Below are 17,514 nucleotides of genomic sequence, written 5' to 3'. Positions count from 1 at the left end.
CTTTTTTCTTTATTCTGCTCTGCAGTAGTTATTTCCACTACTTTATCTTCCAGGTCACTTATCCGTTCTTCTGCCTCAGTTATTCTGTTATTGACCCCTTCTATAGTATTTTTAATTTCATTTATTGTGTTGTTCGTCATTGCTTGTTTCATCTTTAGTTCTTCTAGGTGCTTGTTAAATGTTTCTTGCGTTTTCTCTATTCTATTTCCAAGATTTTGGATCATGTTTACTATCATTATTCTGAATTCTTTTTCAGGTAGACTGCCTATTTCTTCTTCATTTGTTAGGTCTGGTGGGTTTTTATCTTGCTCCTTCACCTGCTGTGTGTTTTTCTGTCTTCTCATTTTGCTTATCTTACTGTGTTTGGGGTCTCCTTTTTGCAGGCCGCAGGTTCGTAGTTCCCATTGTTTTTGGTGTCTGTCGCCAGTGGCTAAAGTTGGTTCAGTGGACTGTGTAGGCTTCCTGGTGGAGGGGACTAGTGCCTGTGTTCTGGTGGATGAGGCTGGATCTTGTCTTTCTGGTGGGCAGGTCCATGTCTGGTGGTGTGTTTTGGGGTGTCTGTGGACTTATTATGATTTTAGGCAGCCTCTCTGCTAATCATGGGGTTGTGTTCCTGTCTTGCTAGTTGTTTGGCATAGGGTGTCCAGCACTGTAGCTTGTTGGTCATTGAGTGAAACTGGGTGTTGGTGTTGAGATGGAGATCTCTCGGAGATTTTCACAGTTTGATACTACTTGGAGCTGGGAGGTCTCTTGTGGACCAGTGTCCTGAAGTTGGCTCTCCCACCTCAGAGGCACAGCACTGACTTCTGGCTGCAGCACCAAGAGCCTTTCATCCACATGGCTCAGAATAAAAGTGAGAAAAAGGAGAAAGAAAGAAAGACAGAAAAGGATAAAAGAAAAGAAAATAAAGTAAGGTAAAATAAAATAAAGTTATTAAAATAAAAAATAATTATTAAGAAAAAAATTTTTTTAAAAAGTAAAAAAAAAAAAAAAACGGACAGATAGAACCCTAGGACAAATGGTGAAAGCAAAACTATACAGACAAAATCTCACACAGAAGCATACACATGCACACTCACAAAAAGAGGAAAAGTGGAAAAAATAATAAATCTTGCTCTCAAAGTCCACCTCCTCAATTTGGGATGATTCGTTGTATATTCAGGTATTCCACAGATGCAGGGTACATCAAGTTGATTGTGGAGATTTAATCCGCTGCTTCTAAGGCTGCTGGGAGAGATTTCACTTTCTCTTCTTTGTTCGCACAGCTCCCGGGGTTCAGCTTTGGATTTGGCCCCGCCTCTGCGTGTAGGTCGCCGGAGGGTGTGTGTTCTTTGCTCAGACAGGACGGGGTTAAAGGAGCCGCTGATTCGGCAGCTCTGGCTCACTCAGGCGGGGGTTGGGGGGGGCACGGAGTGCAGGGCGGGCCTGCAGCGGCAGAGGACAGCGTGACGTTGCATTAGCCTGAGGCGTGCCGTGCGTTGTCCCGGGGAAGTTGTCCGTGGATCCTGGGACCCTGGCAGTGGCAGGCTGCACAGGCTCCCCGGAAGGGAGGTGTGGAGAGTGACCTGTGCTCGCACACAGGCTTCTTGCAGGCGGCAGCAGCAGCCTTAGCGTCTCATGCCCGTCTCTGGGGTCCGCGCTGTTAGCCGCGGCTCGCGCCCGTCTCTGGAGCTCCTTTAAGCAGCCATCTTAATCCCCTCTCCTCGCGCACCAGGAAACAAAGAAGGAAGAAAAAGTCTCTTGCTTCTTCGGCAGGTCCACACTTTTCCCCGGACTCCCTCCTGGCTAGCCGTGGTGCACTAACCCCTTCAGACTGTGTTCACGCCGCCAGTCCTCCCCCTGCGCTCCGACCGAAGCCAGAGCCTCAGCTCCCAGCCCCGCCCGCCCCGGTGGGTGAGCAGACAAGCCTCTCGGACTGGTGAGTGCTGGTTGGCCCTGATCCTCTGTGCGGGAATCTCCCCACTTTGCCCTCCGCACCCGTTGCTGTGCTCTTCTCCGCGGCTCCGAAGCTTCCCCGCTCCGCCACCCGCAGTCTCCGCCCGCGAAGGGGCTTCTAGTGTGTGGAAACCCTTCCTCCTTCACGGCTCCCTCCCAGTGGTGCAGGTCCCGTCCCTATTCTTTTGTCTCTGTTTATTCTTTTTTCTTTTGCCCTACCCAGGTACGTGGGGAGTTTCTTGTCTTTTGGGAGGTCTGAGGTCTTCTGCCAGCGTTCAGTAGGTGTTCTGTAGGAATTGTTCCACGTGTAGATGTATTTCTGGTGTATCTGTGGGGAGGAAGGTGATCTCCGCGTCTTACTCTTCCACCCTCTTCCCCCTCACTCTTCCAATCTGATGTGATTCTAATCAGCTTTATAAAGTGTACATTAAGCTTGTAATTTTTCTTTATAGGTTTCTATACTTCAAAACTCACTGTTTAAAGCAGAAACTAACACACCATTGTAAAGCAATTATACTCCAATACGGATGTTAAAAAAAACCCTCACTGTTTAAATCTAATTTAATGTTGGTATCAGAATGCCACAGGGACATCCTTCAAGCAAAAGATACTGTTTCAAATTTATATCTAATTAAATTTTAGCCTTTTTAAACCTAATTGTTGACTTAGGGAAGAAGCAAATTACAAAAACAAAGTCAGAATTTTACATAATAACTTTAAAATCCCTCAGAAAAACTTCTATGTATGTCCCAGAGCTGCCCCATCTGAATCCCTAATTCTGTACATCCATGTATACCCCCATAGTTTCTATGTTAAAAAGAGGCTGTTAGCGTGTGAATAATGAGCCTCATGTACTTAACTCAAGATGCTTAATTATAAATTATAAAATGATATTTATATCTTGTTTTGGGCTAGGGCTAAGAGACAAACTTGTGAAACTATTAATTCTAATCACCTGCATGTTGCTTCAGGTTTTCTATTTGGATAATCATATCATCTTTGCATAATAGTCTTGTTTCTTCCTTTCCAATATCATTTTTTCTTTTTCTTAACTTACTACACTGACCAGACCCTCCAGTACAATTTTTAATAGAAATGTGATTTCAAGCATTCCTGTCTTATCACTGATCTTAAAGGAAATGCTTTCAATACTTTACCATTAAATATAAGATTTGCTGCAAGTTTTCTTCTCAACTTAAGGAAGTTCCCTTCTATTCATAGTTTGCTCAGGGTTTATTTTTGTCATGAGTAAATGTTGAATTATATCAAGTACTTCTGCATTACTAAGATCAAATTATTTTTCTTCTTTAATCTACTGTGAATAGGGCTTAACAGAACCTTTCCCCATTAAAAGATGATCTTTGCTTAACTCTAGCTTAGTTTACCTAGTAATCTGATAATACAGTATGTCAACTATGTTGCTAGACAAACTTGTTTCTGGTAAAAATGATCCCTGATTGGTAAATTGCTTTGGATTGGGAGGAATCCAATCCAGTATAAGCGAACTATAAATACCCGATAGGGGAGCCAGAGCTCTGGGCTTTTCTGAGTGTGTAACTCATAAACAGGTGTGTCATCTATGAGGCGTCTGGGAGCTGGGCTTATGGAGTTGTTACAAGAGATAACTGGCTTCTGTGGAGATGCGACCTTTAAACTGGGGTGTCTACATCCATCTGGCATGAATCTTGTCTCCTGGCATCTGAGACTTTATCTAGGGAGGCAAAGAAAACAGCTCATGGATAGCTGGTATGAACTGCTGCCAGATGGCTGCAAAGACTCCCGGAGAAGAAAGTGTGGCATTGTGCCATTAAGCTCTGGTCCCTGTGCTATACAGTATCTTTCTGAGGATGTTGGTACCAAGGGAGGCCTGTGATACTGTTAAGTCTGGATGTTTAGCTGCCCCTAAGACTCCCTAGTTGGCATTGCAGTTCTATTAATGCAGTGAAGTGTGATCATCGATTTTCTAATGTTCAATTAATCAAGTATTCCTGGGATAAACCCAACTTGATTGTCACCTATTTGGTTGGTTTGCTGGATTTTTTGGGATAATATTTAGTTTAAGGTTTTTGCACCTATGTTCAGAAGTAAAATCAGACTAGTGGTTTTAGATCCTGTTGTCTGCTGAAGTTTTGATGTTAAGAGTATATTACTCTCATAAAAAGAATTGCTGAGTGTTACTTCTTTGTTTATACTCTGGAATAGTATATGTTAGATTGGCGGTGTTTGTCCCTTAGATGTTGGTAGACCTTCTAAGTAAAACTGTCTGGACCTGGGGTTTTATCTGAAGAAAGTTTTAAAATTAGGATTGAATTTCTGGGCTTCCCTGGTGGCGCAGTCGTTGAGAGTCCGCCTGCCGATGCAGGGGACACGGGTTCGTGCCCCGGTCCGGGAAGATCCCACATGCCGCGGAGCGGCTGGGCCCGTGAGCCATGGCCGCTGAGCCTGCACATCCGGAGCCTGTGCTCCACAACGGGAGAGGCCACGACAATGAAAGGCCCGCGTACCGCCAAAAGAAAAAAGGATTGAATTTCTTTAATGATTATAAGACTATTTAGGTATTCTATTTCCATTTGAGTCCAAGTGATAAGTCCTCACCCCCTGGCCATGAATTTGTCCACTTTGTCTAAGTTTCCAAATCTTCTGACATAAATGGCTCATAATATCCTCGTAACTGCTTTTTGAGAGTGTGTTAACATCTGTTGTAAGGTCCCTTTTCATGCCTAAATCATTTTCTTGTCCTTTTTAATGTTTTTTCTTGCTTAATCTTGTCAGTTTTGTCAATTATATGAGTCATTTGAGAGAATCAATTTTTTATTTTGTTAATTGTCTCTATTTATGATTCTATTTTACTCAATTTCTGCTTGTATGTTTATTTCCTCCAATTTTTAGAGGTGTATTCTGTTGTTCTTTTACTAACCTCCATAATTTGTATCAGTCACAAAATATTTTTCACCCTTTCTTTTAGAATATAAACATTTAAAGTTATAAATTGCATTCCACACATTTTAAAATTCAGTGTTTCTATTATTCAGTTTTTAATATTTTCTATTTTCCATGACAGTTTCCTTTTGATCACGAGTTACTTAAAAGTACATTTCTCAATTTCCAATATCAGGGGTTTTTTTCTTATTTTTTAAATTATTGTGTACTTTGTGCTATTAATTTCTAATTATTCATTGTTGCTGGAGAAGGATGTCTGTGCAACACTAGTTCTTTAAATGGGATTTGTTTCATGGTGCAGTAAGTGGTCAAGTTGTGAAGTTGTTCCATACTGAGATTAAAAATGAGCTTTTGGGGAATTCCCTGGCAGTCCAGTGGTTAGGACTCTGTGCTCTCACTGACAAGGGCCCAGGTTTGATCCCTGGTCGGGAATTAAGATCCCACAAGCCACGTGGTATGGCCGAAAAAAAAAAAAGAGCTTTTGGTTCTGTTTATGTCCATCAGGTAAATCTAGCTAACTGTGTGGTTCAAATCTATATCTTTTCAGCTCGGTGCTTTGTGACCACATAGAATGGTGGGATAGGGAGGGTGGGAGGGAGAGAGATGCAAGAGGGAAGAGATATGGGGATATATGTATATGCATAGCTGATTCACTTTGTTATAAAGCAGAAACTAACACACTAATAATTGTAAAGCAATTATACTCCAATAAAGATGTTATTAAAAAAATTATATCTTTTTTTGTTTCTTTTAAATCTGCCAATTACTGTGAGAAGTGTGTTAAAATCTCCCACTATGATGGTGAACTTGTCAATTTCCATTTATACTATGCCAGACTTAGTTATATATTTTGAAGCCTATATTATATTGAAGGATAAAATATTTTAGTGATATATCTTTGCATGTTATTAGCTGCATGCAAATTTTAGAATTGTTTTATCTCCTTGTAACCCTCTTCATCTTGAGAAATACCTTAAAGTCTATTTTTTTCCCTAATATGAATAAAGCCACTTCAGTCTTGTTGTGGTTAATATTTGCCTGATATATTTATGTTCTTCTATCCTTTTCTTTTCAACTTCTTTGTGTCCTTATGCTTTAGGTATCTCTTTCAAATAGTATATTGTTGTATTTTGTTTTTCTAATCCAGTCTGATAATCTTTGGCTTTTAACTTTTTAGTCTAGTTATATAAATTGAGCTAGATTGCCTGTTCTGTCTCTTGGGAGATGTGTGCTCTGCACAAGTCACTAAATATACCTAAGCTTCCATTTCTATCACAAAATGAAGGACCTGAATGAGATTCCTGAGGGACACGACTCTAGCTCTAACATTCTCTGGTTCTGCAGAGAAGAATTATAGTCTGTTTACATTACTGAGTCCATCTAGTCCCTGCGGTTCTTGGAATGTTCTTTTAGCATAAAAGATAGTATAAACTGATACAAGGACAACCTTATGTGTAAATAGCAGGGAATATTCTTTTTACAGTGTTCCACTTTCTATAAAAGCAAGTCTAATGGCTGTTATATAATCATTTAAAAATATTTTATTAAGCACTGATTTTAAAAATGCAAGAGAAGAATATAACAACTCAGAGCAAATGCTTGAAGGAAAAACAAATATCACTATAAATATTGCACGTATAAAATCTCTTTTTTACATCTTCACACAACTCATTTCTAAAATATCCTTTTACAGAGATGTATAAATAAACTGCTTCCAAACTGTCAACGCTTGATACATTTAGTTTCTTATCACCTCACTAAGTCTGCAGGTTTCCAATCGGCTCTCTTCTGTGCAGGCAACAGAACTTCCATCAGTGACACCGGAGCTCTCCGACCTACATCATGTGAAGAGTAAATCTCTCTGAATGCTCAATATTTCAGGTTATAAATTTTCTTTTCCTACTGAGAAAAAAATAGATCCTTCAAAGGCAGTGACAGAACGCAGCTTAAATGGACACAGTTCACTGTTAACATTGCTTGTTCTTCAAGGCGTCCAGGAGCTTCTGATTCTTGGTCTTGAACATCATGATAAAGCTGTTGGGCATGATTTTGCCTCTCCCATCTTCACCCACTTGGCCCATAATAATGTAGTTTAGACCTAAAAGAGAATATAAGATTAATTTTTTTCTCTCTGTGTGTTGGTTTGAAACAACTTCGACTATAACTCACCTCTAGGTAAATGCTCTGTAAATGGTATAATTAGACATTTATCCTATCTAGGATAAAATCTGGTTTAAGACTCTCATTGGGAAAAAAATCTAAATGTAACTGAATAGCATCTTCCAGCTCTGCTAACAGTAGGAATGTGGATGGAATGATTCGATCCGGTCACGTCCAGCTCTGCGGAAGGTCTGACGTATTTACTGAGTGTCTGCTATGAACAATACACTGTTTCTGTGAAAGGCTCTCCTTCCTCAAGGGGCTTCAGATGGCCTCTCCTGGTGTCACAAGGCTTCTGGATCTCCCCAGGCATTTGTCAGCTAATGATCCATCGTCTTCTGTGGTTGTTGTCTTGGACTTTTTATTAACATCTCCAACATTTATACTATGTAAGTTTTTTGAGGGCATGGTTGGATCATATACTTCTTTCCATTCTTATAGTCCCTTGCAAAAAGATAAGTCCTAAAAAGTACTTTATTCTGTTATACTGTTTTTTATATATCAGTGTTTCTGGCTAAGGTAGGCCTAGACTGGGGCCCAAGCTGAGCTATGTAGGATTCAACTCTGAAGATCTATACTGCTTCAGAAAAATGTCATAAAGGAAGTGTGTCTTACCACCCCCTTTATTCTCCCTCTCCCCCGTGTGTCATAAGAGAAATACGTGTTTCTTTTTCTCTTGCATAGGCCCTCCTCTGTCGGCCTACACTGGCATCATAGTGGTCTTGAGCCTGTGAAGGCTTGGTAGGATGAGCAGGTAGATGCCACCGAAAGCCTGGACTGCTAGCATCGAGATTTGACTGTGTCTAGATGTGCATTATTTGCTGTTCCGGGCAGTTCTGGAAAGAAGTGTTACCTTCTGCAGAGTCTTTGCTATTCCCTCTAAAGAGTCAATGTGAGGCTGCTCACCTTCCGACTCTTCTCAACAGTCTGAATTCATAGTAAAGCTTTCTTGAAGTGGATATGCTATATTTCTGTGTGTGTGTGGCAGAGGTTTGGTTTGTTTCACTTGTAGTAGAGGTGTGTAACAAGACTGAGGAAAGGAATGAGCTGATATTGGATAGAGAAATCATGGCACAGCACACAGTGGAATGCCAGGCATTATTGCCATGCCGAAAAAGAGATCTATACGTGCTGTTGATGGAAAGCTGTCCACATATACATCACGTGGGGGAAAAGTGTCAGTAGAACATATGTAGCATGATCCCTCTCTCTACGTGTGTATGTGCAGGCTTTATATGGATAGAACTTTGTGGAAGGAGCTGTTCATTGTGCCTCTGGTGAAAGGGCAAGGGCTTCACTTTTTATTTTATATCCTTCTCTACTTATTTAAACTTTTTAAAAACCATAGAGCAGGGGCTTCCCTGGTGGCGCAGTGGTTGGGAGTCCGCCTGCCGATGCAGGGGACACGGGTTCGTGCCCTGGTCCGGGAGGATCCCACATGCTGCGGAGCGGCTGGGCCCGTGAGCCATGGCCGCTGAGCCTGCGCGTCCGGAGCCTGTGCTCCGCAACGGGAGAGGCCACAACAGTGAGAGGCCCGCGTACCGCAAAAACAAAAAAACCCATAGAGCATACATTACTTTTATAAGTTAAAGAACCTGTTTAAAAAAAAAAAAAATCATGTACCTTTGGCTCTGAAGTAGCTTTTCATTTTCCAAAATTTCTTAATAAACTCATCTCCATCTATGGATTTAATAATCCTGTATCTACAAATGAATCCCAAATCTTTCATTCTAGCCCATAGATACCTCTCTTCTGAACTCCAGCTCTGAATTTCCTGTTCCTTGATGGATATCTTCCTCTACACACAGTAGTGGCACCTTAAGTGCAATACTTCAAAATCTCTTTCTCCTGATGTGCTCCTTCTCTGTCTGTTCCCTACTGATCCAACTTCAGACGTTTCTTGGACTCATTGATCATTTCCATTATCTCGTCTTCTTCCACAAGTGACTGGAACTGGGATTGGAGCCCAATTCTGGCGGACTCCAAAGGCCCTCCTTTGAAACCACAAGTGGGCAATACATTCGCCCTGACTTTACTTCCCTAGACCAGCCATGGCATGGAAAGATCCATGATTTTCTCAGAGAGGCTCTCCCGTCCCCTTCTCTGCTCCTGAGCTCCCCTGGAAGAAAGACTGAAGTTTTTCTCTGACTCACCTCTCCTGAGGAGTGGGCACTGCTTACAGACCACGACGACCTTGGCACTCATGTTCTTGCCGGCCTGCTGAATTGCCAGATTTCCTTCTTTATAGATGTTGATGATTGAGACCGTGGCGTGCAGACTCCCACCTCGAGGGATGGTGGTGATAACAGTCCCGGCCAAGACTGCAAAAGAAAACGTTTTTGAAATAATGGGACAGTGAAGGCAAGTGTTAGCAGAACTGAACCTAATTGTACATTTCTCTAAGTGTCAGATGGGAAACATTTTAATGTAAGAAAGAAGGTCCTAATAGAGCCATTGAATTTGATTCTGTACAGCTGTCACCAAAATTCAGGTTGAACAAAAGGAGTCGTGGAGCTGTTATGTTACCGCAGCTGTTAGGCGTTGACACTGAGTAGGAAAACCAAAATATCTGCCGAATTGCAGTCAGTTGCTGAGACGAGGACTCGTTCCAATGTTTTATCCAACGTGTGGATCAGTTACCAAATAAGGGATGGGCTCATGCGCCTCTACCTGTGAACACTCATCAGGACCTTGTACCTTTAGAGGTAACACCATACTAAGAGGCTGCATGATGGGGGTTTGAGCCACGAAGATCTGAGTCCTTGTGTCTGTGTGGGTGAGCGCCTACCTTTCTGTGTCTCCCCCTGGTTCCTCTCTTTAGCTGGCCTCTCTCCTTGAACTTTTTTTTATAAAACACGTATTTATTAAATGAAGAATCGGTCTTACAAATATCCACTCCCTTAAGCCTTCTCCCAGGCTTCTACAGCAAATGACCAATTGCAGGTGCTGGAGGAAACTAAAGAGAATTAGAAGCAGCAGGTTGGGATGGAGGTGGGGGGAAGGAAGAGGGAAGATGGGGGTCAGAAAATAAAAGCCCCTTTCAAGAAAGAGTATCATAAAAGCAGTGAAGGTAATCAGGGTTAGCAAAAACCAGAATTATTTTTGTTCCTTAGACCAACCCCCCACTTCATCCCTTATTTGTCTTCTCTCAGTGGATATCAGGTGCTCTCTCCTTGAACTTTGATTCATCCATAGATCCCCATCTCCCTCTAATGATCACTAAATATCTGTGTTTTTCTGGGTCTTTCACATTCTCTTTTTTATCCATCCTGTTTAACGCATTTAACAAGTCAAAGTATAGAACTGAGGTATAGCTTAAGACATTTTCTTGCTTAAAAAAAAAAAAAACTCTAGCAAAATTCAGTTGCTTTTCATTATGTCACTCTCTCTTTTTACTGTGTGACACTCAGAGAAGAGTCCTACTTCTGACCCACAGAAAGAAAGATGCTGTGTTTCTCAAAGGCGTGCTTTTGGCATTCTGGGGGGTGGGGGCAGTGGACATTCCAGGTGAGGCAGGACTTGCATTGAATGACTTTCTGATGAATCCTGTCTCTACCCAGAAAACCAGCAGCACCTAAAGGAGTGTTACCAATGCTGGTAGGAAACCAATGGGCCCCTGGTGATAGTATTGGGTCATTTTGCCATGGAAGTGAGTCACAGTGGAATAGATCGAGCTTTGGACTTGGCTGATATGACCCTTTCAGGATAAAGTGAGAACACACTGCTTATGTGGTACGCAAAGCTCATAACATCAGAATTCTTCTCATGCCTTACTTTGACTTTCGGTCATGAGTGCTTACTGCAAAACGTCAGTCAGTAGCCGAGTGAAATCAGGTGGCTCTGAGGACAGGAAGGGAGATTTCCTTAAGCACCTCCTACAGAAGACGACACTGGGTGTGGGAGCAATGACACCTCGTGCTACCGGTTTTCATTTTCATGCCATTATTTGAATTTCGGCTGCAAACTCCAGTTAGATTTAGGGCCCTAGATTCTTCAGTGCCTTCATACCTTCTCTGCAACATAGTCCGTCTGGGCTGCAGTTACCACTTGAAGGCATAAGAAAAAGCAAGCAAAGCCTCATCTGGGAGGCCCTTTGTCCTGGGTAACCTGTTTAAAGGCTGTACCAACTTTCTTTTCCTGATAAGACTTCTCTTCGATGTTCCTTTTAAACATAACCAACATAATTAAACTTGGGATCTTTTGCTCTTAAGTGGTTTTCGCAGAAAGTGCAATTTTCGTTTAATTGGAAAAAACTCTTAGAAATTCTAAGTCATTAGGTAATATCTCCTCAGGTTCCAGTTTATAAGAGTTTCCAAATGGATTTCAGATTTCCAAGTTTGAATTTAGTACTTTGGAAGGACACTACAGAGGAAATACTTGAATTTCTTTGGAGAGAGGCCAGCTTGGACATGTTTCTAATTAACTTCAGTTGAATTACAGATGTGTGAAAAAATACTCAGTGCGTGAAAACTATATGAGAAAAAAGGGATACAGGTTTTTTCAGGAATACGGAGCCAGCCAGAGGACACAGAGCGGTAGTATCACGTACCAGGAGTCAAATTATTAAGTTTACGTGGAAAATGTATATTTTCTGTACATGAATTTTTCTCAGGTGTGAAATCTAACACTTCAAAAGGCACAAGTCAACATACCCTAGTGTGTAAGAAAATATTTTCTTGGGTAAATGAAGAGTGTAACTGACCCTTTACCATCACATTCACGGCAGTTCCTTTGAGATTAAGCATGCGGTTTCAGGTTTCTGATTAAAGAGGAAAGGCTGGGTTTTATTTCTTACCAAAGTTACTCAAGCAATAATTGCTTTCCAGAGTCCCCGACCGTCTACACTTCTGCTGACACAGGGCCACGGTGGGTTTTAAACCTTCATTCAGAGAAGAAAGACATAAGATTCAGGAAAATGAATTCAAGTATAATTGGTGTTTAGATCTGAATCTACCAATTTAAAATTCCCATATATTTCCCTGAGCCACCAATCTGTCATTGCAATGAAATAATTAAAAAGCATGCAAAGGCAACGCTTCATGCTACCGACTCCTGCTCTAATTTCTTCAGGGTAACTCAATACCCTCTGCGGAGTTTTAAACCTGAGATCAAAGATAACCCAAATTTAGCCCTATTCTCTTCTTCCTTTATATATAACTAATGCTGTAACTAAAAATAGATACAGTCTCATGTGCCCTGCTTAGAAAAGCCCAGTACAACAAATATGAACACAGGAGATGTAGGTTAACTCCTCATTTTCCGAAAGGAATCCAATGGGTCTCCCCCTGAGGGTGGAGGGTACTTTCTTGGTGCACCTGAAATACACAGTCGCCCAAATGGGAGCAGTACAGGTTTCTGGGAACACTGCTCCTGTGGTAAGGTGTGTTATAGCCGTAATTAGATGCAACCAATCACCAAACATTTATTTTGAGCCTGTAAGGATTATTAGTAAGGATTATTCACTGCCTAGAAGGATCTTAAGAACTGAGAAGTAGACAAATTTGAAAGTACAACTAAACAGGTAACCACAGTGGTTCTCAGGCAGGGGTGATTTTGCCCACTAGGTGACATTTGGTAATGCCTGGAAATATTTTTGGTGGTCACAGCTAGGGGATGCCACTGGCATCTAGCGGGTATATAACCAGAGATGCTGCTAGGCTTCCTACAGTGAACAGGACAGCCCCCAACAGCAAAGAATGATCTGGCCAAAAATGTAAATAGTGCCAAGGTTGAGAAACTGTACTATGATGAAACGAAATGAAATGAAATGAAAATAATCCTCATTAGAAATGTTTCCAAAATATTTCCTAATGATTCACTTATATGTGGCAACATGCTAGGAAGAACTAAACAAAGCTGTCACAGAACACTACTTGGTGGGTAAGGATTTACAACTGTAATATTGCCCTGCTGATATGTTCTGCTAACTTTTCTGTGAAGTTACTCTTTTTTTTTTTACATCTTTACTGGAGTATAATTGCTTTACAATGGTGTGTTAGTTTCTGCTTTATAACAAATTGAATCAGTTATACATATACATATATCCCCATATCTCCTCCCTGTGAGTTTACTCTTAATGTGTACCCCTACTTAACTCCAAAAAGGATCCAAAGTGGATTATAGTATTAAAATATATACAATTTAATGTTAAAATACACACAGTTTAATGGTAAAATAAACACAATAGCATATATATGGAGAAAGAGCTCAGAAAGCATTTAGAGGGACTATTGTTCTAGAAGTTGGGGACCTGAATTTACCTCATTCACTGAGTCAAAAGGTAGTGGCGTTAGTGGTTCTCCCTGTCTGATGAAAGAGCATCTTTTCACGTGGGCCACTGGAAACCAGCTCCTTCTCGGCCTCGGAATGCTAGTCTGGAGGTTGGGTGGGTGTCCCACACGGCCCCTTCTCTCCCTTCGGGACATCCCCGCTCTCTTGCCTTTCAGCCATCAGCTGTCCCACCCTGACCCTCGCCATGCTCCCGTCCTCTCTGCTGCCCTGCACTCCCCAGCACGGCACCTGGTTCTCAGCCCTCCTCTCCATGTGCTCCCGCGGCCGTGCCGGTGGGTCCTCCCTCCTCGGGGACGATCCCTCTCGGCGCCGCCACGGCCCCATCCTTCCCAGAGACGTTCTCTGCTCCGTCTCCGCCCCTCAGTCCCAGGCTTCCAGGTCCTCCTGCTGAAGTCTCATCACCAATCTCCCAAGTGTGGACACCCTGTCAGCCAGTGTAGCCTCCTCTCCTTCAAGCTTATTTAGTTCCTCTCAGACTCTCACGAGTACTTGCTTTCTGTCTTTAGAGGTTCAACACATTGACCCCTCGCATTCTTCCCACTGCACCATCCTGGCCCGTCTCTACTTCCTTACCTACTCCACTTAATTTCCATGGTCTGTTATCCCACTTTCTTGACAATATGTTAAACTCCCTTTCCGCTCTGCCCTCCAACCCTTAGGAAGCCTGAAGGAGCCTCTGCTTCTCCTTCTGTGCCTGCACGTAGACAGCTGAGGACACAAATGGACCCTCGTCCAAGTGACAAGCTGTCTCCAATTTCCACAGCTGTTTTTCGGACTCTCCCAACCCCCCGGGGCTCCCACCTCCCTTCCGTCTCATTCTCAGCAGGTGACCTTGCCTATTTTCTGGGGAAAACAGAGATCATAGAAGAAAATGTCCTGGAAGCCCCACCAGACCTCCGAGCTGTCTTTATCTGCCCCCCTCTCTTCTTTCTTCCCCTGAGAGAGGAGGCTGCCCACGTCTGGTCTAAGGTCTGTCCTTCTGTGCGTCCTCCGAAGGCCAGACCCGCTCATCTTTGTGGAAATTTCCTCTACAGTTTATTCCTTCACTCTGCCCTTCTGTTCTCCTGCTGTGCCGGCTACTTCCCATTGGCTTTACCACGTTCACACCCTCCCTTAGGCTTGAACCTGTGCACTGAGTTGCTGGACTTAGTTTCCTCGCCTTGCTCCACACGCCCCTCACCCCCATCTGGCTTCTGCCTGCACAGCTCCACTCATAACCCTTGCCAGGGTGTCCAGTAGCCTCCACGTCATGAAATCACATGGTAACATTTTAGTCCTGACGTGGTTTGAAGCCTCATCAACACTTGGCTTTTCTGACTACCCCCTTCTCAAAACACTCTCTTCCCCGGCCCCCAAGACACCTGGGTTCCCCCCACGTCCGCCGCTGCCCCTTAGCTGCTTTTTTCATTCTTCTCTGCCAGCAGATCCTCCCTCTTTAAAGACCTGGAGTTTCTAGAGATTTAATGCCAGCCCTTCTTCTCCTTTCCCCCGTAACCTCTCCCCCATGGGGTCAACCATGCTGAAGACTCAAATTTAAATCTCTTGCTTAAATCTCTCTTCCGGCCTGGAGGCCCGTAGATCTTACTGTCTACATAACGGCTCCATTTGCTTGTCTCACAGACACCTCTAACCCCACAAGGGCACAGCTTAACTTATGAATCTACCCCTCAACCTATGACTCTACTTCTATGAATGGTAACATTGTTCCTCTGAGTTGTGCAAGCCAGGGACCTGGGAGGCATGCTTCTGGATTGCCCTAGTCCAATTAACCGCTGAGCCCTGTCAGTATCTCCCAAGGTCTCTGGCCTGCAGAACTGTCAGTGTCTCTTGACCGTCTCTGTATTTCTGTCTGGTGCAGTTCCCCTGGACAACCCCAAGAACATGCTGACCCTCCTGACCCCTACAGTCCATTCACCTCACTGGGGCCTCACAGAGTGATCTTCGTAAAGTGTGAATCTAATCCTGAACTTTCCTTAAATCCACCAACAGCTTCCCCTGCACTTAGGATAAAACCCCAACTACTCAGAGCATCAGGAGTGAGGTGGTAGGGCCTAAAGATGAACCTAGCAAGAGAGGCTAGGTACAAAGTGCGAAGGGGGTTGGCCCTTGTGCCGTCCAATATGGTAGCCACTGGCCACGGAGGCTTTTAAATTGTAATTAAATTAAAATTCAGATCTTTAGTAGCACTCGTCACATTTCAAGTGTTCAACAGTGGCCACTGTATTGGATGGCACAGGTGTAGACAATTAATTTAAGTGGGAGAAGGACACAGTCTGCTCTGTATGTGTGTGTGTGTGTGTGTATGGGGCATTCAGTGGGGAATTAAGACAGAGGAAGGGGACCCTAAGAGTGTGGCTACAGTTTCTGTGGACCATGCTTGGGAAAACAGGTGGAGAAGCAGAACTGAGACAGAAAATAATGTGATAGAAATGAGTTACTTTTGATATGTTTTAATTTAAATGTCTAGCAGTTGCAAAACTCCAGGAGAAAATTACAAATTCATGTTTGCAATTTCAGAGAAAGTTTAGGACTGGAGATAAAAGCTGGGGAACCACAAGATAAAAGCTGGGGAACCACGTGAATGCAGACAGATAATTCACTGGAAAGAATAGGACACCAGGATCCACTGAGATGGGCTGGAGAAATATTGCTGTAACGTGCGGCAATACACCTGCAGGCCACAAGGTGGCACACTGTGGAGTGCTCAGAAAAATCAGCCCTTCTAGAAGTGCCTGTACTCAGGACAGCCCTGCTCAGGGTACCTGCAGAAAATCGTGGGCAGTAAAGCTGGGTTTATCTCAGCCTATTTCATATATTAACCTTAGATCCTTCCTACCCACCTTTTTTCTCCTCCCTGTATTTAGATTTTGAAATCTCAGGCCTGAAATCCTGGTGGGTGGAGCTGACAGAGTACAGAGACAAGATACAGGGACCCACACTTGCCCCTCCATTTCTTAGAAAATACCAGAGTTTCCCGACTGGCTTCTCTAATACCTCAAATATTTTTGTTTGATTTACTCCAATTTGAAAAAATAATACATTTTGTATGACACAATTTGGAGCATACCCCATCCCAAAAAAGTCCAAATACTGGCAGATGTGAAAACAGGCAGGTATCAGGGCCCTGAAACTTTAACCTAAAACACTACAGTTCTATGTAATAAAAAAAAAAAACACATAATTTTATAAGTGCCAGGAAAAAGTAGGCTTGTCATGTGATCTGTGCCAAAACAGGATTCCTAGCATTTTTAAGTGACCATAATTTTCTTAGGTAACATTTTAAAATTATTAGCTTAGAAGCATTCTTACACCTTACACTTTTCTTTAATTCATGGAATCATATTATTCTCTTCCATAAGTTTTCATCTTATTTAACTTATTTTAGTCTCAAGTATTTTCCTCTTATTTAATTTTTTTTTTTCTACTTCAGAAGAATTTTTGTTATACTCCTCAAGTTTGTGTACAAACTTCAAACGAGAAAAACTTACTTGTAGTCACAGGAAAGGCGGTGGTAACAGGTGGTGCTGTAGTTGCCGGCAATTTCTTTGGCCTGAATTTGTAGTGACCGATAAATCCATCTGCAGTTAAACTTAAGTCTGATAAAAACTGAATGAGAAGTTCATTTCTCTCAGATACAATTGGCCTAAAAGAAAAAAAGATGTAATTGTATATATATTTAAAAATTTAGGTGACACCTCTCTGAAATGTAGAATTTTCTAACTTTCCATCAATTTCTGACGATAGGTTATTCTTTGTTTAAACTGAAAAGCTGAAATACTTGAAAAGATGATGGTCTTAATCTGCTCAGTATTAATGCGAATAGCTAACATTTACTGAACGTTTGCTCAGTTAGGCACGTGCTTTATGAAAACTGTTGAATTCTGTCTTCACAACAACCCTGTTATTATCCCCTCTTCATGGAATAGGCAAGTGAAGATCGGAGAGTTCAAGTGATTTGCCAAGGCCAAGGAGAGTCAGCATTTGAAAGGACCAGGTGCCTTTAGAGACGCTGGTAGACGTTGGGACCAAGGTAAACACTGAAGCTGCAGCTGGTTCCTCACAAGCACCGCAGGGTTTGGCCTGACTTGGCAACCACACAGCTTCTTTGAACTAAGACTCTGGGTTCCAGCTGGCCTGGGGAGCTAGGGATGCTGGCCCTGGGGAATCAGATGGAGAACTTCGGTTGAA

General features: G+C 42.6%; 1 protein-coding gene across 1 annotated transcript in view; it reads right to left on the bottom strand.

Annotated features, from left to right (window-relative positions):
* Positions 1 to 6,398: 6,398 nt before the first annotated feature.
* The window catches only part of PCOLCE2 (procollagen C-endopeptidase enhancer 2), a 71,254-nt gene continuing 60,138 nt past the window's right edge, over positions 6,399 to 17,514 (bottom strand). Inside the window, exons 6-9 of the mRNA XM_004278214.2 lie at positions 16,815 to 16,969; positions 11,831 to 11,914; positions 9,189 to 9,356; positions 6,399 to 6,973 (exon numbers count right to left, since the gene is read on the bottom strand). Of these exons, the coding sequence (XP_004278262.1) occupies positions 6,843 to 6,973; positions 9,189 to 9,356; positions 11,831 to 11,914; positions 16,815 to 16,969 (538 nt within the window). The 3' untranslated portion in view covers positions 6,399 to 6,842. The remainder of the gene's footprint in view (positions 6,974 to 9,188; positions 9,357 to 11,830; positions 11,915 to 16,814; positions 16,970 to 17,514) is intronic.

Source organism: Orcinus orca, chromosome 5 (genome assembly GCF_937001465.1).
Source record: "Orcinus orca chromosome 5, mOrcOrc1.1, whole genome shotgun sequence".
Classification (NCBI taxonomy): Eukaryota; Metazoa; Chordata; class Mammalia; order Artiodactyla; family Delphinidae; genus Orcinus; species Orcinus orca.
This window is presented reverse-complemented; position numbering and strand designations above follow the sequence as displayed.